This window comes from Anomaloglossus baeobatrachus, chromosome 6, assembly GCF_048569485.1.
Source record: "Anomaloglossus baeobatrachus isolate aAnoBae1 chromosome 6, aAnoBae1.hap1, whole genome shotgun sequence".
In the NCBI taxonomy this organism is placed as follows: Eukaryota; Metazoa; Chordata; class Amphibia; order Anura; family Aromobatidae; genus Anomaloglossus; species Anomaloglossus baeobatrachus.
In genome coordinates, this window is record NC_134358.1 from 306,304,410 (window position 1) to 306,331,002 (window position 26,593).

Here is a 26,593-nt window from a genome sequence, read left to right on the forward strand (position 1 = left end):
CCCGGGGCCCCAGGGGTTGCTCGTTTAACGGGCACTGTCGGTAGTAATGGCCCGGCTTACGGCACTTGTAGCAGATTGGAGGTCTGCTCCGCGGGTTGTTAGCACTTCTCCGCTGCATCCAGGGAACATCCTCGGGACTGTCAGCAAGCTGTATCTGCGCTGGAGGCTGAGATCTGGCCAGAGGTTGCAGTGCAGCAAGGATTTTGGCAAGGTCTCCGTCCATGCGACGGACCTGGGCAGCCAGCTCTTCTACTGTGCTGCTCGGGGCTGCAAGTATTAAAGAGGTTGGTTTGGCAGAGGCCGCCACAACGGGAGCTGTCTCGACGAGCCACGGGACGGGTTCCAGAACTTCAGCAGCTGGGGGCTGTAGTGCTTTGATAGCTCGCTCTTTTAACACAGCAAAGTCCACATCAGGGTGTTCCAGGGCCCACAGCCGGAGTTGTTTACGATCCTCAGGGGACCTCATCCCCTGCGCAAATTGCTCCACTAACATCTTGTTGCTATCCGCCTCATTAATAGAGTTCACCCGCTTCAGCGTGCGGAGGGCGGTCTGCAGACGTAGAGCATAGTCCCGAATGCTATCCCCAGCTCGTTGCCGGCACTGGTAAAACTGCATCCTCAGCTCAGCTTCAGTCCGGGTCTCGAAGGCAGTCTGTAGCTTCTCAAAGATGGTGGCTACAGAGAGCCGGTCCCCCTCGGCCCAGGTCTCCGCTTCCTGCTCCGCCGCACCGGTTAACTGGCCTAGCACTATCGCCGCACGTTGCTTATCAGTCAGGGGGTACAGCTCTAGCAACGGGTTAAGCTTTTTCCGGAAAGCCTGTAGGGCATCCGGTTTCCCGTCATACTGCGGTAGCCAGGCAGCTCCGGGCGCATAGGGCAAGGAAAACGGCATGACCTGAGCAAGCGCGGGGGCCGCGGCACCTCCCGCCGGGACCTGGGCAGGCCCATTCCCATCCGCGGGTGCCGCTGCGGCTGCGACCACCGCTCCCCCAGCGGCTCCGTCGGGCGCAGACATCTTGTTTCCGTCCCCCTTAGCTCTTTCCGGCCCCTCCTCTCTCGGGGCGGGGTTTTGGCCTTCACGCCTCTACTGCTCGAGAAGACGCTCGAGCGGGAACTTTTCGCGCCAAAGATGGCGGCTTCTGAAATTTTTCTGCCGGATACCTCCGGCGGTAACAAGGCGCACCTCTACCAGACGGCAGAGCGGTAAGATCCTGTTCGTGACGCCAAGTTGTCGCGGGCGGGGAGGAGGGTGTCAGCACACTACGCTCACCCCCTTCTGCTCGGGTCCGGCGGCTGCTGCTCAGTGGTGGCTCGAGCGGTGGGCCGGATCCCGGGGGTTTCTCGAGCGGCACTCCTCGCCCGTGAGTGAAAGGGGGTAGTTGGGTGTGGGGATGATTATTGTCCGAGACGCCACCCACGGTTGTGGTGATTTCACCACCGCTGCTCAGTACAGGGGTCCCGGGGATGGGGGTGAGGAGCAGCCAGGTGTTGTGTTGCCCCTCCGTGGGTAGGGGTTGGTGATCCCGGGGCCCGGTGATGGTTTGAGAGGTGCAGGGCCTGGTGGGCGCAGGGACGCGGGGGCAGCGCTGTGCCTTGCGGCACTGTGGTACTCACTCAGCCTGAGACGTGACACAGTTTTTACGGTAAACCAAACGGCTGGATAGACGGTCCCACGGACGGCTGCACTTGCTCTCCCAGTAGGTGACGGTGATGTCCCTTTTCCTTGCACCTTGATGTACTTGTTGGTTGCGATGGGTCCCCACCGGTAACCCGCTCCCCGGCTTCAAGCTGGACCGGGGGAGCTCTACTCTTTGCCCGCAGGGGCTGGCCCTAAGAAACGGGTGCCTTGGCGGTGGCGGTGTCTCTTCTATACTGGCTGGGCTGTTGCCTTCAATCGGGACTTGGTTGTTGGGGGATCTACGTCCCCTTCACTGACGGATTTGGCAAATTTGGCGACTCCAAGCCTTGCCGGGGTCCGAGAGGCCCCTGCCCTGGTGCTGACTGTCCTTCGGAACACTGCTCCAGACCGCCGGGCACACAGCCAACGGGGTCCTTCCAGGAACTTCCAAACGGTCCCCCTCCAGACAGTCACCGCCGTTGCTGATCTTGCTGACCTGGTCCTACACAAAGTTGGACCCTTCAGGCTTTCCTTCTTTCTTGTCACCTCACTTGCTTTCCTCCTTTACCACTTTTCTACTTTCACTTTCACTTCCTTAACTCCTCTACTTAGCTCCTCACTCCTGCTCCTCCCTGAGCTATCACCTTCCACTTCTCCCTCCTAAACTGAACTGCCTGGTTTCTCCCGCCTCCAGAGCTGTGAACTCCTCGGTGGGCGGAGCCAACCACCTGGCCCACCCCCTGGTGTGCATCATCAGCCTCTGGAGGAAGGCAACAAGGATTTCTGGTTAGCTGTGGTGTTCCTACCTGGGATGTAAGGTGTGATGGTGTGTGACCTGTGTCCCCTGGCTTGCCCAGGGCGACACACACACACAAGTCTCCGGTAAACAAAGTTGATGGTGGTCTGGTCCCCCACCCGGTTCGGTGGTCTTTGCCTTTCTCCTGCACCGTGTAGTGTATGTGTAGACTGCCTGCGCTTCAGCGACGGGAGTCTGCTCCCCGGCTGTATGCATGTCGGGAAAGCCCTTTTGCCCGCAGACGCTGGCCCGTGGGATCTCTCTGCCTGTGCGGTGGCTTTCTATCCCCCTCGGTGGGCTGTTGTCTTCAGTCGGGACTTGGGTGGGAAAGCACCTATAGTCCAGACCGCAATCAGTCAATTAACTCAGTCCAGTGGATTCTGGACTTCGTTTCAGGGTCTGAGTACCCCCCTGTGTGCTCCGGTTTCCAGTCGGTTCCCCGGGTCAGTACCGGTGGGCCACTACCCTGTCCCGGTCCACCACGGTTCCACCGAGCCATCTTCCCGGCTCCTGCAGGCTAAGGCTACCGTCTGCCTCCTAGCCAAAGGTGCCCGGGCTCCAACCCCGGCACCTGTCAGACTCCTTCACTCCTCACTCACTGACACTCAACTCTCAACTCCGTGTGTTTCCTGCCTCAGGTCCTCTGAAATCCTCGGTGGGCATGACCAACCACCTGGCTCCACCCCCTGGTGTGTCAATCAAGCACAGAGGGAGGTGACTAGGGTTTATGGTTTGGCTGATGTTACCTTATTGAGGGACAGGTGTAATGCGGGGGTCTACCTGTGACTACCTGGCTAGTCCAGGGTGTCAAAAATGAAGCACGGGTGGTGTATCTAACCTCCTGATTAATTTAGAATTAATGATAAAAGTGCCCTGTCAGGGAAGAAAAAATCCCTGTTCTGGGTCCCTTGGATCAGACCCCCAATTACACGGAAGTTATCACCTATCATGAAGATAGATGTTAATGTGATTTCACTAGAACTACTCCTCTAAGGCAATCCTTATCTAAAATGATGGGGCTGTTACATGTAAGCTGTTCTTGTCATTTCCATGTCACATGATTCCCGGATTATCCTCTCAGTGATGAATGGGCACAGTCCTTAACCCCTTCAGCCCCGGGGCACTTTCCGTTTTTGCGTTTTTGTTTTTTGCTCCCCTTCTTCCGAGAGCCGTAACTTTTTTATTTTTCCGTCAATCTTGCCATATGAGGGCTTGTTTTTTGCGGGACAAGTTGTACTTTTAAATGAAACCATAAGTTTTACCATATGGTGTACTGGAAAGCAGCAAAAAAATTCCAAGTGTGGAAAAATTGCAAAAAAAGTGTGATGGCACAATAGTTTTTGGGATGTTTTATTCACGGTGTTCACTATATGGTAAAACTGATGTGTGGGTATGATACCTGAGGTCGGTGCGAGTTTGTAGACACCAAACATGTATAGGTTTACTTGTATCTAAGGGGTTAAAAAAAATTCACAAGTTTGTCCAATAAAAGTGGCGCACGTTTTGCGCCATTTTCCGAAACACGTAGCGTTTTTATTTTTTGGGATCTGTGGCTCAGTGACGGCTTATTTTTTGCGTCTCGAGCTGATGTTTCTAATGGTAGCATTTTTGCGCAGATGCTACGTTTTGATCGCCTGTTATTGCATTTTGCGTAAAACTTGCGGCGACCAAAAAACGTAATTTTGGCGTTTGGAATTTTTTTGCCACTACGCCGTTTACCAATCAGATTAATTGATTTTATATTTTGATAGATCGGGCATTTCTGAACGCGGCGATACCAAATATGTGTATATTTATTTATTTTTTAACCCTTTAATTTTCAATGGGGAGAAAGGGGGGTGATTTGAACTTTTAGGTTTTTTTATTTTTTTTTAATTTTTTAAAACTTTTTTTTTACTTTTTTTATTTTATTTTACTAGTCCCCCTAGGGGGCTATAGCGATCAGCAATCCGATTGCTGATCGCTATCTGCTGATCACAGCTATTCCGCTGTAAACAGCAGAAATAGTCACTTTCTTTCTTCCTCTGCTCCGTGCCGAGGAAGAATGAAAGTGAAACTTCTTAGCACCAGGCGTCATCACATGACCCTGTGCTACGATGGCAACCACCGAACGTCACGTGATCACTCACGTGACGTCCGGAGGGGGCGGCGGTAAGAAAAAAAGATGGCCGCGCGCATATAGATCTCGCTGCCAGACTTTGGCAGCGAGATCTAAGGGGTTAATGTTCCGGGTGGAATGCGATTCCACTCGGAACATGTAGGCACACATGTCAGCTGTTGAAAACAGCTGATATGTGTGCCGATCCACGCCGCCTGCCCGCGGCAGGGGGCGGGGATTACCGGGACACAATCCATGACGGAAAGATCCGTCCATGGTCGTGAAGGGGTTAAAGGGAATCAGTCAGCAGGTTTTTGCTACCTTATCTGAGAACAGCATGACGTAGGCAAAGAGCTCCTGAATCCAATGATGTATCACTTAGATTACTGGGTGCAGCATTCTGATTAAATCAAAGATTTGTTTTAGCATGTAGCAAAGCTTAATAAGCTACCCCTGCCCACACCAGGCTTTCAGTGCACATTTCCATAGACAGGAGCTGCTAATCACAGAGGGGGGCGGAGTCGGACCTGAGCTTACACAATGCTAGGTCCAACTAATGATAAAGCTAAAAAGATTAAAGGGATAATATCTTGAATTAGAAATGTAGTATAGTTCTCCTTATTCACTATGTCGCTTTCCTCATGTGCAGGGCATTGAAGGACCTTAGGTATCCATAGTTACGACCCCTAGCAACTAACTAACTGTCACTATATGCGTGGTCGTAACCATGGACACCTAAGGTCCTACAATGCCCTGTACATGAGGTAAGTGACATAATGAATCAGAAGAACTGTACTACATTTCTAATTGGAGGTATTTGCTAATATTATAACACCTACTGAATATTAGGTTTAGATATTGGAGATGGGAATACCCCTTTAACCCCTTCACGACCTTTGACGGATATATCCTTCATGGAGCGTGTGACGTTAAGCCCAGCCCCCTGCCGCAGGCAGGATGCGGCGATCCGCGCACATATCAACTGTTTTCAACAGCTGACATGTGTGCCTGCATGTTACGAGTGGAATTGCATTCCACCCGTAACATTAACCCCTTGCATCTCGCTGCCAAAGTCTGGCAGCGAGATGCATATACGCGCGTTCATGATTTTCACTTACCGCCGTGATCACGTGACTTTTGGTGGTTGCCATGGTAGCACAGGGTCATGTGATGACGTCTGCAGCTATGAGTCACTTTCGTTTTCACTCGGCCCGGAGGCCAGTGAAGCAGGAAGTGACCGTATCTGCTGTTTACAGCTGTATAGCTATGATCAGCAGATAGTGCAGAGTGATCGGATTGCTGATCGCTATAGCCCACTAGGGGGACTAGTAAAATAAAAAAAAAGTAAAAAAAAGTTTTAAAAAATAAAAAAAACCTAAAAGTTCAAATCACCCCCCTTTCACCCCATTGAAAATTAAAGGGTTAAAAAAATAAATAAATATACACATATTTGGTATTGCCACGTTTAGAAATGCCCGATCTATCGAAATATAAAATCAATTAATCTGATTGGTAAACGGCGTAGTGGCAAAAAAATTCCAAACGCCAAAATTACGTTTTTTGGTCGCTGCACATTTTACGCAAAATGCAATAATAGGCGATCAAAATGTAGCATCTGCACAAAAATTAGAAACGTCAGCTCGAGACGCAAAAAATAAGCCATCACTGAGCCATAGATCCCAAAAAATGAGAATGCTACGGGTTTCGGAAAATGGCACAAAACGTACGCCACTTTTATTGGACAAGCTTGTGAATTTTTTTTAACTTCTTAGATACAAGTAAACCTATACATGTTTGCTGTCTACAAACTCGCACCGACCTCAGGCATCATACCCTCACATCAGTTTTACCATATAGTGAACATGGTGAATAAAACATCCCAAAAACTATTGTGCGATCACACTTTTTTTGCACTTTTTCCACACTTGGAATTTTTTTGTTCTTTTCCAGTACACCATATGGTAAAACTTATGGTTTAATTTAAAAGTACAACTTGTCCCGCAAAAAACAAGCGCTCATATGGCAAGATTGACAGAAAAATAAAAAAGTTACGGCTCTCAGAAGAAGGGGAGCAAAAAACAAAAGCGTAAAAACGGAAAGTGCCCGGGGGCTGAAGGGGTTAAGCTAACATTGCAGGTAAACAAAAACATACTATGTGATAAGAGACGCAGGGCTGTAATCTGTTTGTTAACCCTTGCAGCATGCTGTCTTCAGATTATATAGCAAAAACCTGCTGACAGATTCCCTTTAAGTCCAGAATTATGTTCCTGGGAAGTTCTTCAGAATAGATCCCTTTTCCTTTAAGTACTGAGACAGATGTGGCTTTGTAGTCTAGTAGTAAAAGGCATACCAGCACATAAAACGTTAGAACAGCCATGTCTTTCTGCACTGTCTTTTCTCAGAAGTTGATTATTTGCATAGAAAGTGAAAAATCATTGCACTTTTCCTCACTAGCTAGTTTACATTTTCACTTCATCCATGTAAATGACACTGTTTATGACACACTCTGAAATTCACAAAAATGACAGGTTTTTTTTTTTAACCACATCCTTATAGAGCTACAAATTGTAATAAGTTGGAAACCACCTATTCTTATTTATTGCCTGTTCTTAACTCAATGACAGACGCTCACTAGGTAGCACTTAATGGCTCATTTAATACAATTTATTTATTTATTGAGTATTTTCATGTTGGGATATAAGGTCAGGTTATTGGATCTGGATTTATCATTGACAGCTCAAAGCCAAACTTTCAGACCTTTACAAGTATTAAACTGTAAAAAAGGGAAGACCAACTGATTGCTGTCGGCAGAGGCTGGGGAAGGAAGGATCTGGAATCTCGGTCTTTACTTATTTCCTCAAATCGCACTTTGCTCTAATGTCTTAATGTGTAGATTTAGGAAATAATATTGAAGCTTGTGTTGCCCTAGATGATTTTCCAGACAATTAAACATGATTTATTGCAGCCCAACAAATTTGTTTGCTCGGTTGTTACACGGCACATGTGCATTTAGAGGACAAATTTATTGTGACTTTGACCATGAACTCCATGATTGTTCAGCGGTTTCAGAGTTTCTTGTCTAATAAATAATAAAGCTGTTTTTATGTGAAATCTGTCAATATTACAGACGGCATGTTTATAAATGTGGGAAATAACCCAGTAGGTGGTAACACTTTATGCGAGCAGGGGTCCCTCTGCTTCTTATTTATTCATTTTTTGCATGTCTAAATGTGACCTGGGAATAGTCTGGCTGCTTCTTTATTTATATGTTTCCATGTGGTAGAGTTGGATTCGCTAATAGTCATGCATTTAGGACTTTAACAAGGCTTATTAGAAAATACTGTCCAAGTCCCAGATGTTTCAGAAAACATCATTTTATAGTCTGATCATTTATAAAAGCTACATAAAAAGTAGACCAACAGTATAAATACCTATTTTCTACTAACACTAAAACCCCCCCCATACACATTAGACTAATGTTGGCCAAACCTGATATATCAACTGGTCCATCCAAGCATGTAAACTATATGGAGGCCATAAACAGTTGGTTGTCGGAGGAATTAAGGATCCAGCATATAAAATTTCAGACTGCCGATTCTTTTTATTCTCCCTGAAATAATCCGCCTCTAGTGATGGGTGGACCCGGACTGTAAAAGTCCGGATTCACACGGTTTCCAAAGTACCTGAGTGCCAGCCCCGGGCCCAGAATTCTCAGGGAATTCTGACTAATGATCCAGATCCAGTACTCGAAAAATAAAGGAAAAATAAAGAAAATAAGAATGAAGCAAGCGCTTCATACTTACCGAGTCTCCGGCGTGGCTGTAAATGCTCCTGCAGCCACTCAATCTTCTTGCTGGGCCACTCATTATTGCTTATCCATATGCACTTCTTTCCCCGCCCACTGGCTGTCCTGGCGTCTGTGATTGGTTGCAGTCAGACACACCTCCAGCCTGTGTGACAGCGTCTGACTGCAACCAGTCACAGGCCCTGTCTGCAGGTCTATTGTGGTGTAAATATATAAATCAATTGGCATAGGGTCCCCCCATATTATGATACCCAGTACAGATAAAACATAGGGCTGCAGGCGGTAGCCATAATAAAGCACAACAGCTGGGTGCTGGCTGTGTAAAGCTTGGTCTGTCTGTGTAAACAGGACTTGCACTGCCAGAACCATGGCTAATATAGATCACTCAGGGCACATTGTTTGATTTGGTCTATCTCTGTAAACAGGATTTGCCCTGCCAAGAACCGTGGCTAATATAGATCGCTCAGTGCACATCGTTTGCTTTGGTCTACCTGTCTAAACAGGACTTGTACTGCCAAGAACCATGGCTAGTATAAATCACTCAGTGCACATCATTTGCTTTACTCTGCCTGTGTAAACAGGACTTCCCCTGCCAAGGACCATAGCTAGTATAGATCACTCAGTGCACATAATTTGCTTTGGTCTACCTGTGTAAACAGGACTTGCACTGCCAAAAACCATGGCTACTATATATCGCTCAGTGCACATTATTTGCTTTGGTCTGCCTGTGTAAACAAGACTTGCACTGGCAAGAACCATGGCTAGTATAGATCACTCAGTGCACATTGTTTGATTTGGTCTACCTCTGTAATAGGTATTCAAATGACTATTGGTTACTAAAGGTTTACCAATTGGAGGTCGTATTTTGCTGCCGGTCAGTCCGTGTAAATGGACCTTAAGGTGTGTTAGGGGCTTAATACAGAAAGTCCTAAAGCCCATATCTCATATTTCCCAGTAACATCGACTGGTTCAGTGTCTGTACTGAGATTGGCTAGTAATCAGGGGAGTAGGGATACATTACAATCAAATAAAACATAGAAATATTGGTTCCTCAGATTTAAATTATGTAGTTGACGGGGGCGGGGGCCAGCTTCCCCGTCGCGGGGGCTGCCCGGGGAGATCATGCTCGGATCCGGTGCCTTCTCCTCAGGGGCTCGAGCGGGCCGGACCCGGGGCTCGAGCAGCGCTCCTCACCCATGAGTGAAAAGGGGAGGAATTTGGATTTGGGATAGATATAGAGTTCGTGACGCCACCCACGGGTTGTAGTGATGGTGGGCACCACCGCTGCTGGTGACGGGGTTCCTGGGAGCGATGGCGGGGAGCAGCTAGGTGTTGACCAGTCTGTGGGTAGGGGCGGTTGGTCCCGGGGCCCGGTAGGAGGTTGGGTTCCCGTATGATGGGGTTCACAGGGTGCAGGGCTGCGGTGCAGCGTAGCGCGGTGCCAGATGGCACTGGTGTACTCACTCAGACACAGATAGACAGAGTCTCTGGTAAACCAAACAGCTGGATGGACGGGGACCCACAGCCAGCTGCGGTGTTCTCCCTGGACGGGTTGATGGTGGCTGTCATTTCCCTGCACCTGTGTTTTGTGTCTTGACTCCAATGCCTGAGCAGCGGGAGTCCGCTCCTCGATGTATACGTGCCGGAGGAGCCCTTTTGCCTGCAGACGCTGGCCCTTTGGATCTCTGGCCCTTGGCGGTGGCACTTATCCGGAACGGTTGGGCTGTTGCCTTCAATCGGGACTTGGGTGGGAATGAACCCCTGAGGTTCATACCGCAATCAGAAAATTTGACTAAAGGTTGGCTTTAAGCCTAGTCGGGGTCTGACTACCCTGCCTGGTGCTTGGCTCCAATCGGCTCCCCGGTTCGGTACTGGCGGGCAACCGCCCTACCACGGTCCTACGGTTCTGCTGACCTTCATCAACTCCTGGAGACGGCCACCACCGTCTGCCGACCTTGCTGGACGTGCCTGGGCTCCAACCCAGACACCCAGTTTTCACTCCTCACTCACTCTAATGCCCACAACGGGACTCTCCGACTGACTACTGTGTTTTTCCCGCCTCCAGATCTGTGAACTCCTCGGTGGGCGGGGCCAACCACCTGGCTCCGCCCCACCTGGTGTGGACATCAACCCTGGAGGGTGGCAACAAGGGTTTCATGTGTGACTGGTGTGACCTGTCCAGGGAAGGGGGTGTGTATGATGTTGTGTAGTGACCTGTGACCCCTGGGGTCCAGGGCGTCACATACAGTGATAATAGTTCTGTATAAAACCATGGTGTAATGTAGTATTAGTAGTATTAGGTAAATTTCCTGCAGACCTTCAGCCAATTGGACAATTCAAGGATATTTCAAGTCTCTTCTGTAATATTTCTAACCTCCGTCTTGCACTGTTATTAGCATTTACCTCTCTTATAGCAGACGGTCTCCTGCTGTCATGATGACACTGTGACAAGTTCTGTAATTGGTGAATTGGAAAATGAGGCATTGTTAAACCTTTCGAGATAGGTAGAAATCTAATATAGCTGGAAATATTTTCACTCTATCCTGACTTTCTGTAAGTGCTTGTGCAGCTCATACTTCTGCATATATTTCATCGTTATTCACATACAGTTAGTATATGACTCCACAGCCCGTGTAATGTCATTTTTATATACGTACAGTATATACAGCATCTAAAGTCTGTATTCTACAATATATTGCCTTTCATTGGATCGATATAAACTTGGATCTATACATCTTTAGACCTTATTTACATCAATAGTGTATTTTTGGACTGCACGCTTTCCCTTTTTAGTTTTGCCTTTTTCCAGTGTATTTTCCATCACCATATAAATGTGCTCTATCGCTTACAGATGCTTTTCCTTTCTATAAGATGGCTCTGCTACTTTCAGTTGTCACCTAATACCATTACGTTAGCTGTATAATATAGAGAGGGTGATAGCTACATTTCAATTTCCGCATTCATGTGTTCCAGTCCAAGGCAGGGGATGTATTTCAGATACCAGGCAGTGGAAATGTGCCATAAACAATAACCCGCAGTGTATCAGTGATATAGTGGAGCGGTTATGTAGGAACTGGGTTTTAAGTAATGATTTCCAAATGTTTGGAAGTTAAAGCTGTGGAGATGTTGAATCCACAAGCAAAGCTCTAACTCATGTCAGTTCTGCTTTCATCATCCAAGGCTGATGACTTTTATCCTGATGATGATTGGAACAATAATTAAATCATTTCTTTTGCGTTCCAGCTCGTGTTCTCCCTTGTGTTTTACCGCTCTCAGAATTGTAACAATAATGAGATAATTTATATTTGTCGCTTTGTCGGTGCCTCAGTATAAAAGTGGTTGCCTGTCATAACAATTGCAAATTTATTACGCAAATTTATTGCATGACTTTTATGCCTTTTAACTCTTTCATAGTCCCTGCCGATTTCAAAGATCAGGCCAAGGCTACTGTTGAGGGAAGACTTTTTTACTGAATGCCAGAGCCGTTTACTACTCCTGTCACTTGGATCAGTGACGGAATGATACTATTGTAAAAGTGCAGCTACTAAAAGGCAGATTTTTAAAAACTAGAAATAGAAAACTTTACATTGTCTTTAGACCATCAAGGATTAAACTCATGGTATAGACAAAACATTTTTGAGGTCCTATTTAGCATGCCTTCATCTGAGAGGCAGGAAATGCTTTTGATTTAGTGGTCTGACGACCTAGGATTTATTTTTCTCTTGTTGTTTTAATTTTCTTTTTCTGCTATAAAGTAAAGCTGGTTGTGTAAAGTTTAAAATGAATATTCTCTATTCTATAGTGAGCTTCTTGATGTGCCTACCTAACTCAGAAACAGCTATCAGAACCGAGCGCCAACTTCAGCTAGATGTGCGTCTGAGGACGCAGTCAGCTGAACCATATTGCAGTGCAGAGATTCGTTGAGTCCCTGCACTGCAATACATGCTGCTGGCCAATCAGATTCAGGCAGCTGACATCAGCATATCAGACATTAGTGTTGCATATCAGTGACATTTATTGCCAGCAGTCACACCAATGTAAGCTGTTGGCCTGTACACTGGATACTGAAGTAGACTCTGCATGGCGTAGGAGCCAAGGAAGGTGAGCACAATGTTTCAGGTTTTGTAATGCACTTGTAGACTGTGAGCCCTCGCAGGCACGGACCTCTTTCCTCCTGTACCAGTCTGTGCCTTGTATTGTTTATGATTATTGTACTTGTCCCTATTATGTATACCCCTTTCACATGTAAAGCACCATGGAATAAATGGCGCTATAATAATAAATAATAATAATAATAATTAGAGGCTGAGTGGGGATATACAGTGCCTTGCGAAAGTATTCGGCTCTCTTGAATTTTTCAACCTTTTCCCACATTTCAGGCTTCAAACATAAAGATAAAAATTTTAATGTTATGGTGAAAAATCAACAAGTGGGACACAATTGTGAAGCTGAACGAAATGTATTGCTTATTTTAAACTTTAAGAAAAAAAAACAGAAAATTGGGTTGTGCAATATTATTCGTCCCCTTTAAATTAATACTTTGTAGCGCTGTCGTTTGCTGCAATTACAGCTGCAAGTCGCTTGGGGTATGTCTCTATCAGTTTTGCACATCGAGAGACTGAAATTCTTGCCCATTCTTCCTTTGCAAGTAGCTCGAGCTGAGTGAGGTTGGATGGAGAGCGTTTGTGAACAGCAGTTTTCAGCTCTTTCCACAAATTCTCGATTGGATTCAGGTCTGGACTTTGACTTGGCCATTCTAACACCTGGATACGTTTTTTTGTGAACCATTCCATTGTAGATTTTGCTTTATGTTTTGGATCATTGTCTTGTTGGAAGACAAATCTCCGTCCCAGTCTCAGGTCTTTTGCAGACTCAAACAGGTTTTCTTCAAAAAATGGTCTTGTATTTAGCTCCATCCATCTTCCCATAAATTTTAACCATCTTCCCTGTCCCTGCTGAAGAAAAGCAGGCCCAAACCATGATGCTGCTACCACCATGTTTGACAGTGGGGATGATGTGTTCAGGGTGATGAGCTGTTTGGCATTGTGCCCAAATAGTTCAATTTTGGTTTCATGTGACCAGAGCACCTTCTTCCACATGTTTGGTGTCTCCCAGGTGGCTTGTGGCAAACTTTAAATGACACTTTTTATGGATATCTTTGAGAAATGGCTTTCTTTTTGCCACTCTTCCATAAAGGCCAGATTTGTGCAGTGTATGACTGATTGTTGTCTTATGGACAGACTCTCCCACCTCAGCTGTAGATCTGTGCAGTTCATCCAGAGTGATCATGGGCCTCTTGGCTGCATCTCTGTTCAGTCTTCTCCTTGTTTGAGATGACCTTTGGATGGACGGCCAGGTCTTGGTAGATTTGCAGTGGTATGATACTCCTTCCATTTCAATATGATCGCTTGCACAGTGCTCCTTGGGATGTTTAAAGTTTTGGAAATGTTTTTGTAACCAAATCCGGCTTTAAACTTCTCCACAACAGTATCACGAACCTGCCTGTTGTGTTCCTTGGTCTTCATGATACTATCTGCACTTTAAACAGAATAATGATACTATAACAGAGCATGTGTATTTATACAGAGACTTGATTACACACAGGTGGCTTATATTTATCATCATCAGCCATTTAGGACAATATTGGATCATTCAGAGATCCTCAATGAACTTCTGGAGTGAGTGAGTGAGTGAGGAACATATATACCAGGCTGGGGGACAAATGTACCAGGATGAACCTAGGATGGGGGACATATACACTGTACCTGGAAGGGGACCAGGATTGGAGACATATATATACCAAGATGAGCAATATATACCATGAAGGGGTCCAGTATAGGGAAGATATATAGCATGAAGGGTCTCAGGATGGGGGACATATATATATATATATCAGGAAGGGTCCCAAGATGGGAGACATATATCTCTGGAAGCCTGGAAAGCACCCAGGATGGACACATATAGAGCTGAAAGGAGCCAAGGATAGGGGCCATATTCTGTATACCAGTAAGTGAGACATATATAGTTGTCAGGGGCCCTCGATGGGGGACAAATATACCAGGATGAGGGACATATATAATCAGGAAGCTTGGATGGGCCCAGGAGGGGGACATATATACCAGAATAGGGGACATACACCTGGAACGGGCCTAATATGGGCAACATGTATACCTGACAGAGACCTGTCAATCCAGGGCAGTGGGTGGGAAGAAAAATGTTTTATTCTAAAGCGCTGGAGCATTTCAGAATCAAACATATCTGCCTGAGATCATACAGCCAGTGCCTGATGGATTGGGCAGCGTGTACCAGCTGTCAGGATCACATTTAGCTCTATGGAGAGGTGAGTGAGATGGAGGAGCTGGAGGCAGACAGAGACATTCTGTTGAACTACTCCTAAAACAACATTTACTGTTCTCCAAAGAACTTTATAAGCACCAACTGCCACCTCCTATCTCTGTAATGGAAAATCTTTGTTCACTGGAGATAGATTTTACTCATGAATTGTGAATTTTGAGAAAAGAAGCATATTATTCTAATAATATAGATTACAAAGTTTCTTATTTTCATGTGTACTACCACAGTTTCTCTTGTGTACTACGACAGTTAGAATGATGGTTACTCTTAATTATCTTTTCAGAGAAAGATATTTGAAATGACTATCCCCATTTATTGAAACCCAACCTAAAGTATTTGGCTCCTTTTTTCTAATAGAAATAAGAAGTAAACATAGATACTGACCAATGAAAAGAAGATTTCGTACAAACAAGCACAAACTTCTCCTGTCATAGGGGTATAGCATCATGAAACAACAGAAAAGGATTCAATTTAAATATGTACACCCATGCTTTCACCAGTGTCTGGAATAAATGGGCTGTGGCTACTTTCTTTTCCTCTTCACTGCCATCATCTTGCCGTAGCCTTGGTAGAGCTCTACATCCCTCTCATCAAGTGCCTATACCACCAAAACGTGCAACTTCTCTCATTCGACATATCCCATTGATTTTAAATAGTTGTGATTACTGAATGAAAATGCAAAGCAAATATAAAATTTTCATTCATTGATGAGCCCCCTCACATTGTGTCCTTAATGGGAAGAAGAAGGAATACATTATTTGGCCCATACGACAAATGCGGGGCAATAGTAGGACATTTCTACAATGGATGTTTTTCTCATCAAGAAAAATCATTTTCCTTTACCACTTAAGGGAATTTTCAGTTATTGTGCAGGGTCTCTGTTCATGTTGCCAATCTACAGTGTGTCCACCCAAATCCTGTCCACCGCCATTAACTTGAGAACGGCGGCAGCTATAGGCATAGAAGTGGTGTCTAGGTATAGTAAAGTAGCCATGCACTACACAATGAAACCACCTATAGCGCCACCTGGTGGAAAACAACGGAGTTAGCATTTTTATCTCGAAAACGGAACGAGATAGCATTTCTGTATGCAAGGTGTCGATTCGTATTGAATTGATGATGCCCTACAATTTTTTAATTCACTTTTTTTTTTCTATCTCGCTCCGTTCTCAAGTTAATGGCGGTGGGCAGGATCTGGGTGGACACAATGTATGAAGAATAGTAGAGACTAGATATAAAACTGATATCTGTAGGTGGGGGACCTGGCAAGTCGATGGGTTGCAGGAATTGTTTATTGATCACAAAGGGGAAATTGTAGCATCTAATTTTTTCTTTGGTGGTGATGCAATTGAACTGTATATTTCCAGTATTTCGCTTCATATTAAAGCTAAAGGAATCCTCCAGACATGTAATATTCATGATATATCCATAAAGGGAATCTGTCAGCAGGTTTTTGCTACCTCATCTGAGAGCAACATAATGTATGCAAGGAGATTCTGAATCCAATGATGTATCACTTAGATTACTGGGGCAGCCATTCTGACAATCTGCATTTTGGGTTTAGTCATGTAGCGGAGCTAAGAGAGCTTCCTCACCCACACCAGGCTCTCTATAAAGATTATACATTGACAGTGAGGTGTTAATCAGAGGAGAGTGTGTGTTGCACTTCTCTGCAGGTGCCAGCTAGTTCTAGCAATGATAGTCACTAAGTGATAGTCTTTAGTTTAAGCAAACAACAGCAGGGAGCATGATAAGAGCAGTATAGTTGATTTTTGTTTTGTAACCCCTACAGCATGCTGGCTTCAACTTACATAGCAAAAACCTGCTGACCGATTGTATTTAAAATAAGTCATCAGTATCAAATTGGTGGTGGTCCGATACCTGATACCTCTACCAGAACAGCTATTAGCTCTACTGTAAACATTGAACAGAGCAAAATGGTGCAGCTCCTCCTATGCCTAGTGACCAATGTTGAGTACTCCAGATTAGTGCCTATATAAGCTGATCCAAAGTTCCCATCAAATGCCAAAGCTAATAAAAGATTATTTGTGCTGGTGTCAGGTGTTAGATACCAATGGATCTGATTTTGATAACCTATCATCAGGATTGGTTATTAACATTATATACCCAGATATCACCTTTAATCATTATGGTCCCAGTGGTGGGAAACATGTAATCGACATACAATCATCAGAAAACCCTTCTAGCTAAAAGATTATCCATTGTTATCCATATTTATTATTTATACTCTAATATTCACTAATTAATTTGTTTTCTGTAATATATGTTGCAATGTCTATTATTTATATGTATAAATGTCTAAATAATATAGGATTCAACTAGTTGGCAAATGAAAATGTATTATCTGATAGTTTCTTTATATTTTGACATTTCAGACTGACGTCATGCATCAAAATGTCTATGATTACATCCATGTGGACGATCGGCAGGAATTCTGCAGGCAACTTCACTGGGCTATGAATCCCCAGCAGATGGTGCTTGCCCAGGAGTCTCAAGCCGAAACAGGTTGGTGTATAGGAAAGTAAAAAGCGTGAGTGCTGTGAGCTTTTGTTATAGTTTAAGTCATTTATTTATTCTCTTGTACCATTTCATTTTAATCTAGTATTTCTACTTTACTTGCAATGATCTAATCTTTCTGAATAAGTAGTCAGGATCTATCAATTATTTCTAAATTTCAGAATCTCAGGAACTATATGCAGTAACGCCAAGTTCATTAGGACACACAAGTTACTAGAGGGGGAAGGGAAAATGAATTCAAACTGGTGTAGAAGGGTTAATGCCGTGAATAAGGGGAAACTGCAAGAGAGATTGATGGGGATTTTATTAACAACGCAATTTGGAGATATATATCTCCTTCATCTGGACAAAAGCTCAGTAAGAAACAGAGGAACAGACAAGGTATAAATAGAGGCGTCAATTACAGGTAACTGCCCACTTTTAGAAAAAAAGGACACATGGTATAACGGTACATGATATTCAACAGACAAACGTGTTCTGCAATGAAAACCAGTCCTGTACCATGGTACAAACAGAAAAGTAGAAATACAAATATATATATATTATATATATATATATATATATATATATATATATATAAAAAAAAATATATATATATATATATATATATATATATATATATATTAGTGATGTGCGGAAAGTAACTATTTGTGCTTGGATTATTCGTAACAAATCCCAAAGTACTGTTCTAGTACTCATCACGGATAACTAAACTAATGCAAATCAAAGGAGAAACGTAGCATTTTTCTTGCAGTAACGAACACTGGAATAGTACTTGGTATTCGGTAAGCATCATCCGAAGGTCTTGCAATAGCCTGCACATGAGGTAAGAGGCAGAGTGAATCAGCAGAACTATACTACATTTATAATTGGAGGTATTTGCTAATATTATTGGTGCGGGATTTGAACCACGCTTCGCTGATTCGTCGCACACAGACACCACCGCACACAGAAGCCTCTATATACATCCCGGCAGCCTCTATATTCACCCTAGCAGCCTTTATATACACCCTAGCATATACACTCCAGCAGCCTTTATATATACCCCACAAGCCAAAGCCTCTATATACACCCCAGCAGCAGCCTCCAGCACACAGCAAAAAAAAAAACATGATTATGCTTACCTTGCACTTTCTTCTCTTTTCATACTCTGTAGTACTTTCTCCGTCCCCTCGCTGGCCCTGCAGGCTGGGAGATGCGGCTGCTTCCTATTTCCTCCTTGGAATTTCCCGCTCACCTCTCTGCTCAGCTGCCTCCGGATTGGATGTGGGTGTTGCTGAGGGAGTTGTTCGGGCAGGTCCCATAGATACCCGACTGTGGCCTTAGCAATGTGACATAGACTGTTTTTGGTCATGGAAGACTCTACGTTGCATTTTCAAGAGTTAAAATGAGATCCAAGTCAAGGTTCAAGTTTTTGATACCTCTTTACAAGGAAAGTTGCTTATAGATAGTCAAAAGGTATTCACAAGAAATGTGGTGTACAAAAATATTTTAGGTTGATATTGTTAACTAATATATTATAGTGTCGATGTACTTCTTCTGTTCAATGATTTATTTAAATACAGTTAGATATTCATGTAATAGTTTATATATTTTGATGATCTGTTTAATAATTTTGTTCATTTCTATTAAGTTCTATGAACTATAACATTTATTGATAATGTATATATTTTAGCCTGTATATTAATTGCATTATTCTTAAATCTTTATAAATAAACTACATACATATTCTAGAATACCCGATGCGCTAGAATAGGGCCACCATCTAGTACTACATATTGGGTTAGTATCTTGGAGATGGGAATACACCTTTAATAGTGACTAATGAAGCCCTTTTGTAATGGAAGATAAAAATGTATGTTTTTACAGGAATACAATTTTGATGAATAACAAAGTTATAGAATAAAATAATTAAATTAGATTATATTTAATGTGTCTATATATATATATATATATATATATATATATATATATATATATATATATATATATTACAGTCATATGAAAAAGTTTGGGCACCCCTATTAATGTTAACCTTTTTTCTTTATAACAATTTGGGTTTTTGCAACAGCTATTTCAGTTTCATATATCTAATAACTGATGGACTCAGTAACATTTCTGGATTGGAATGAGGTTTATTGTACTAACAGAAAATGTGCAATCCGCATTTAAACAAAATTTGACCTGTGCAAAAGTATGGGCACCTCAACATAAAAGTGACATTAATATTTTGTAGATGCTCCTTTTGCAAAAATCACAGCCTCTAGTCGCTTCCTGTAGCTTTTAATGAGTTCCTGGATCCTGGATGAAGGTATATTTGACCATTCCTGTTTACAAAACAATTTCAGTTCAGTTAAGTTTGATGGTCGCCGAGCATGGACAGCACGCTTCAAATCATCCCACAGATGTTCAATGATATTCAGGTCTGGGGACTGGGATGGCCATTCCAGAACATTGTAATTGTTCCTCTGCATGAATGCCTGAGTAGATTTGGAGCGGTGTTTTGGATCATTGTCTTGCTGAAATATCCATCCCCTGCGTAACTTCAACTTCGTCACTGATTCTTGTACATTAGTGTCAAGAATCTGCTGATACTGAGTTGAATCCATGCGACCCTCAACTTTAACAAGATTCCCGGTGCCGGCATTGGCCACACAGCCCCAAAGCATGATGGAACCTCCACCAAATTTTATTGTGTGTAGCAAGTGCTTTTCTTGGAATGCCGTGTTTTTTTGCCTACACGCATAACGCCTTTTTGTATGACCAAACAACTCAATCTTTGTTTCAACAGTCCACAGGACCTTCTTCCAAAATGTAACTGGCTTGTCAAAATGTGCTTTTGCATACCTCAGGCGACTCTGTTTGTGGCGTGCTTGCAGAAACGACTTCTTTCGCATCACTCTCCCATACAGCTTCTCCTTGTCCAAAGTGCGCTGTATTGTTGACCGATGCACATTGACACTATCTGCAGCAAGATGATGCTGCAGGTCTTTGGAGGTGGTCTGTGGATTGTCCTTTACTGTTCTCACCATTCTTCTTCTCTGCCTTTCTGACATTTTTCTTGGCCTGCCACTTCTGGGCTTAAAAAGAACTGTACCTGTGTTCTTCCATTTCCTTACTGTGTTCCTCATAGTGGAAACTGACAGTTTAAATCTCTGAGACAACTTTTTGTATCCTTCCCCTGAACAACTATGTTGAATAATCTTTGTTTTCATATCATTTGAGAGTTGTTTTGAGAAGCCCATGATGCCACTCTTCATAGGAGATTCAAATAGGAGAACTAGTTGCAAGTGGCCACCTTAAATACCTTTTCTCATGATTGGATACACCTGCCTATGAAGTTCAAAGCTCAATGAGGTTACAAAACCAATTTAGTGGTTTAGTAAGTCAGTAAAAAGTAGTTAGGAGTGTTCAAATCAAGAAATTGATAAGGGTGCCCATGTGGCGCCCCAGGATCTGGTTGCCACAACAGCATTGCCCCTCCAAAGGGTTAATGCTTAGCCTGGAGGTAATTGGGAGGTCCATTGGCCAGTAAGTACCAACATCCAACACTGTTCCTCTCTCAGGCCAGCAGAGGGAGCTCTAAACCTGGATTTCCAGGGAGCACTTCCTTAAATCTTACCTGGGGGAGGAGTTAGTTACTCTGTTAGGGAAGTTTGGAGAGAGAGGAGCTAAGCAGTGAGTAGTGCGGTCTTGTGAGCTGGGGTTTGGAGCTAGGCTAGCTCAACCCAGAAAAACAGGAGCCGTAGCGAGGCAAAGAGAAGATCCTTGAGGAGAACTGTCACAACCTGTTCGCCTCAGAGGAGCATACTGAAAATTAGACATCGGAGTCTGTGGTTGCCAGGGTGTAAAACCCAACCTGGTAGCCGAATCCGAAGGGCAGGAGGACTGTAGGTCTCCTGGCCCCCAGAACAATCCGAAGGTACAGCTGCATCACCAGGGCCCAGTGTGGACCCCAGCAGGGAAGCATCAGAGAGGGCCTGCGCAGCTTATCCTAGGAGAAAGGGACGAACCATTGGTCCCAGCAGCAAGAGGGCCATTGCTAAACCCAAAGTGCAGGGTCCTGTAGAAGTGAAGGAAGAACAGGGAATAGGCCTCAATACTCGACTGGCCAAGAAGATCACCCCAGTTACTTCCAGGCCGACCAGATCCCCTTCACCACCTGTGACGGTCTCTCAGGACTGGACTGTTTTGCCAAGTAAAAGACAAGACGGTAAAGAGACTACTGTTTGTGTCTGTTTCTTTCACTGCCCTGTCGGCCCTGCACCGTATCATGCACACAAAACCATCATAGACTCTTACAAGCACCAACGGTTACCCCGAGTTACTGCTCCACCTGTGGGGAGCAGAACCATCCCAGCTGCTAGTCCATCAGCCCCGGAGGTCCCATCCAGCAGTGGCGGCTCCATTCCACAGGTGGCGTCACGAATAACCTAAAAAACTTTATTTATTATCACCACCCCCACTGAAGCCATATTAGTTGACCCCGCCAGGGTCACGGAGTCGGGCACCGCCACAACTGACTACCCCCGGACTAGTCCGGCCCTGGTGTGGGCGAGTCACCCATACTTTTGCAGCGGTCAAATTTTGTTTAAATGCGGATTGCACATTTTCTGTTAGTACAATAAACCTCATTTCAATCCAGAAATATTACTCAGTCCATCAGTTATTAGATATATGAAACTGAAATAGCTGTTGCAAAAACCCAAATTGTTATAAAGAAAAAAGGTTAACATTAATAGGGGTGCCCAAACTTTTTCATATGACTGTATATATATATATATATATATATATATTTCATAAAATGTGAAAAAATGCAATGTTTCCATGTGAAAGTAAATTAATGGGTTAATTAAAAGACTAGTTTTTAACGTGCCACCACACCATGCACTATTTATAATTTAAGTACACATTAATACTATCATGTTAGGCTACTTTCACACATCCGGTTTGAGCCGTGCGGCTCAATCCGGCTGTGAAACCTATGCAACAGATGCGGCGAAAACACCGCATCTTTTGCATAAGTTTTTACATGCAGCCGGTCCGTTTTTTTCCGGTTGCGGCACGCTACTGAACATTCGTAGTGGAAGAAACCGCATGTGACGGCCGAATGCGTTTTTTTCCACATCGCGCTGCATCCGGCGTCCATAGGCATGCATTGAAAAATGCGCCGCAGCGGCCGGATGCGGCGCGATGCGTTTTTTTTGCCGGAGCAAAAAACGTTGCAGGCAACGTTCCATCCGGCCGCGACATCGGCTAAATCTGCCGCATGCGGCAAAAACCAGACCGCACGCAAGCCCATGCGGCACAATACGGCACTAATGTAAGTCTATGCAAAAAAAATCGCAACCGGCGGCAAAAAAAACGGTTGCGGTTTTTCTGCAGAGCGCCGTATTGTGCCGCAGAGCAAAAACCGGATGTGTGAAAGTAGCCTTATCCAGAACCAAGTTAAGTTTTTTTATTTTTTTTAATGACAAGCTGTTTGCAGAGACTGAAGGGATGACCATTTTTGATGCATGCCTAAAGGCCTCTTAAAAAAAAAATAATGCCCCCTTTGTGCAACACTACAAAAAAAAAAGTTTATATTCACCAAGCGACTGAGTCCTCTTCTCACCTGCACACACCAAGAGGACCAGCACATGTGGAGTGACATCATTGCGCCACCTGCGCTGGGACACTAATGGCTTGTAAGCCAAGAGTACTCTACGGCTTACAGGCAGGAGAGTGGTATGGCAAAGATCCTAAGGCTTCCTGCTCTACTGTAGGATCCATCTGTATCAGCATAATACTGACTCTGATTCAGTCCAAAGTGAGTATACTAGATTTGTGCTACCTGGCCAAAAGTCCGGGATATATCCGGCATATAAATAATTACCTCAGTAAACAGTGACATTGAAACGCTGGTGGGTGTGGACCCACTGCACCATGGGCCAGGCTTACCCTGGAGGGGTGTAACTAAACGACTACCTGGTTTTCACTAGAGCCTCTGGTGGTAAGGATAGGCTGGGCCACAGTTAGTTGCCAGGTACCACTCGCAGGGCATTGCCTGGAACTGAAGCAGCTCACCAACGGGTCAAGGCAATTGTATGAGGTACAGGAGGGCAACACAGAGGCATAGTCACAGTCCAGAGTCAGGGCAGGCAGCACAGATTCAGAGAGCAAAAGCCGAGGTCAGGAGGAGTTGAGAGATGAGACAAGACGGATATAACAAGCCGGCTTGGTAATGGGAGGATTTAATGAACACATGAACGGGATACTAGCAGACTGACAAGGAACCCATGATCTAGCAAGGAAAAGAGGGTAGAGTCGCCTGAAATACCTGCTAGCAAATCTCTGCAGGACAGGGTGGATACAAATTCCTGCTAAGTTTAGAGGCACCCCTCCAAGACTCAGAACAGTACAAGGCAATTCAGAGCGATGGTCAGGTTCTTCAGATACTGGATGTAGCAGAGCAACACACATAGTGAGTAGGGCGGCACTTAGAAGGCGTGCAAGTGACCCTCGTGACAGACATCATTACAGTTGTCACCATTTTGTCCTCGCTTAAAGGGAATCTGTCAGCAGGTGTTTGTCATATAATATGAAGACAGCATGCTTTAGAGGTTAAAACACGGATTTCAGTGAATTGTCACTTATCAAGCTGTGTGCTGTTGTTTACTTGCAATGATTGTTTTAGCACCAGGAGCTTATCATTGCTTCGACTATGTCCTACCCGCTCCCTCCTGTGATAGACAATGTACATAGGGAGTTTCTAAGCTTTGCTTCATATTAGATCTAGCGTCACGTGCACACGTTGAGCATTTGGTGAGTTTCATGCCTCAGCAATTGTAAGTAGGGATGAGCAAGCCTAAACTGTAAAGTTCGGGGTTCATACCAAACACCGGGTGTTTGGGTCTTGGACTCGAACACAGACTTTAAAAATAAGTCTGTGTCTGAGTTCAGGTACTGTTGATATGCTAATAAAGTTTGTTCATAGGCTGCAATGCAGCTAATCAACAAGCTTTATTGCATACAGATGCAGCCTGTACATTGCTGTGAAAAATAAAGAAAAAAATAAAAAAGGTAGTAAAGTAAAAAAGGAAGTGGCTCCCACCTATTTTTGATAACCAGTGCAGGTAAAGCAAAAAGCTTGGGGCTGCAACCATAAGGGATCCCGTGCCTTTGTTCTATTTATTCCCTATCCATATTTGTTTGCCGGGCGATTGCTCCTGTTTTGCTTCCTTTTGCAAGCCCCTTGCCCTTACTACATGGAATTTACAGCCATTTTACAGCATGTAAATTTGGGTCTCCATTGACTTATACAAGTAAAATATATCTTTGTACCGTGGGAATCTTTATCTTGTCTAAAAGACAACCCCCAAATCTAAGAAGCATCATTGTCAGAAGCTCCCTGTCCTCTCCAACACCAACAGGAACATTTCCCTGCAACCAGAAAAAATGTAAGACCTGTCCATTAATATTGACAACGGACAAGATAAAGATTCCCAGATCCCATCAGGACTACAAGATCCCAGGTACCTTCAGCTGCACCACAACCAATGTGGTGTACTTAATTATATGTACCAAATGTCCAACTGGGGGTCTGTATGTAGGGGAGACCGGACAACAGCTCAGGACAAGGAGGAATTCTCACCGCCACACAATTAGAGAAAAAAGGATGGATCTACCTGTGGCCACACATTTTTGTAACCCCGACCACAGCATCATGGACATGAAATTGCTGGTATTGAAAGGAAATTTCAAGTCCCAGAGAGATAGGAGACTCTGGGAGTACAAACTTATGATGACCTTTGACACATTCAGAGCAGGAATGAATGTGTCTCATGGATTCATGTCTTTTTACATCAGTTAAGAGATGTGCTCCTCTGACCATCCGAGCGTGTCACAGCCTGGACCAGACCCTGATCAGAGGACAATAAAACTTTCACACTGAACTGCAGCAATATTTATGGCCACAACAGTTTGCCCCCCCCCCCCTGCCATAGAGATAGTTCTGTTTTATATAACTTGTTTTTTTGTTTTTTTTTTACTGCTCCATTCTATGTCCTGTTGTGTATAAATATGTGACTCTTCAGATTTTGTGTTATACCATGCCTGATGAAGAGACCTGAGTAGTCTGGAAAGCTTGCTATTATTACCATCTTTTCAGTTAGCCTTTAAAAGGTATCAACCACTGAGGACTTCAGTTCTTTTAAACAATTATTTCAATGACTTATAAGAATTTTGGCTTCTGGGATCAAGTTCTGGTCCTGAACAGAACTTTTTTAAAGTCAGACCATCCCCGGCAAACTCAAACATCAATGGGTCCACTCAGAAGTGGTAACGTGCTTCTATTATACTTGTTCTCTGACTGTTCCACTACTGGTTTTATCGTACAAATCCTGAGGTAAAAAACTCACCAAATGCTCAATGTGTGCTCTTGGTCTAAGAAATCCATGTCACAACTGCTGCTCCCAGTAATCTAAGTGATACATCTTTGGAATCAGGGCCTCTTTTCCTACATCATGCTGCTCTCAGATGAGGTAGCAAAAACCTGATGACAGATTCCCTTTAACAATGGATGCGGCAATGCTAGGTCAGTGAAAAAAGTGAGATCTCGCTATCACATCAAATTATTTCACAGCAAAGAGGACCACGAAATCTGTGCATGCTGGGATCTTGCAATCTGGAAGTTTGGATCCAACTTTTGCTAGAAAGTCCGTTTCTTGAGGTGGGCATTAGGGAGTGTTCTGTGCACTTTTGCTAATAGTGATACTTAGAAAAATTCCCAGTTTGAGGTTGTTCATTATTTTTTAAATTATAGGGGCTCTTTAAATGTTCATACCCATGTAGAATGAATAGCTAACATAGTGTAGGTAACATATACACCTGACATCTATCTGCGTGGTAATGCCGTCGATACTTGTGCATAGGTTTGATGCTGTCAGGACTAAATGCCACTGATGGCTACCTATGTGGGGGTGGGTGATGGGTTATATAGGACGGCACGTAAGATTAGATAATTCTAGTATGTTTCAAATTAACATTTATTTTGTGGTTTTATCTATGGCATGAAACAGGACATCTTAAAAAAATGTCTCTACCTCAAGACGTGCCTGGCACAGCGCCATAGTGTTGTCAAACTCTTAACAGACAAATAAGGTTGAATACTTCAGCTGTGAACCGCTACTAATTGTCTGTGGTAGATTTATAGCCAACCACCGCAGTAATAATGAAAGGTGTTCTGAAACTCAGGTTGGTTTTATCCACTTGCCAGTCTTAGGTGAGATGGCACGGCATGGCATTTAGTGGCCCACTTAAGTGTTCTTCTAAAGAATTAGTCATAGATCGAGATCTTCACATTTCATGTTCTCCTGTTCTATTTCAATCAGGAGAAGAAAATAG

At 44.0% G+C, this 26,593-nt stretch overlaps 1 protein-coding gene across 2 annotated transcripts in view; it reads left to right on the forward strand.

Moving 5' to 3' along the window:
* The window catches only part of AHRR (aryl hydrocarbon receptor repressor), a 359,460-nt gene that overhangs the window by 279,433 nt on the left and 53,434 nt on the right, over nt 1–26,593 (forward strand). For both annotated transcript variants that reach the window (XM_075316523.1, XM_075316524.1), the window contains one exon: nt 17,068–17,197. In XM_075316523.1, the coding sequence (XP_075172638.1) occupies nt 17,068–17,197 (130 nt within the window). The remainder of the gene's footprint in view (nt 1–17,067; nt 17,198–26,593) is intronic.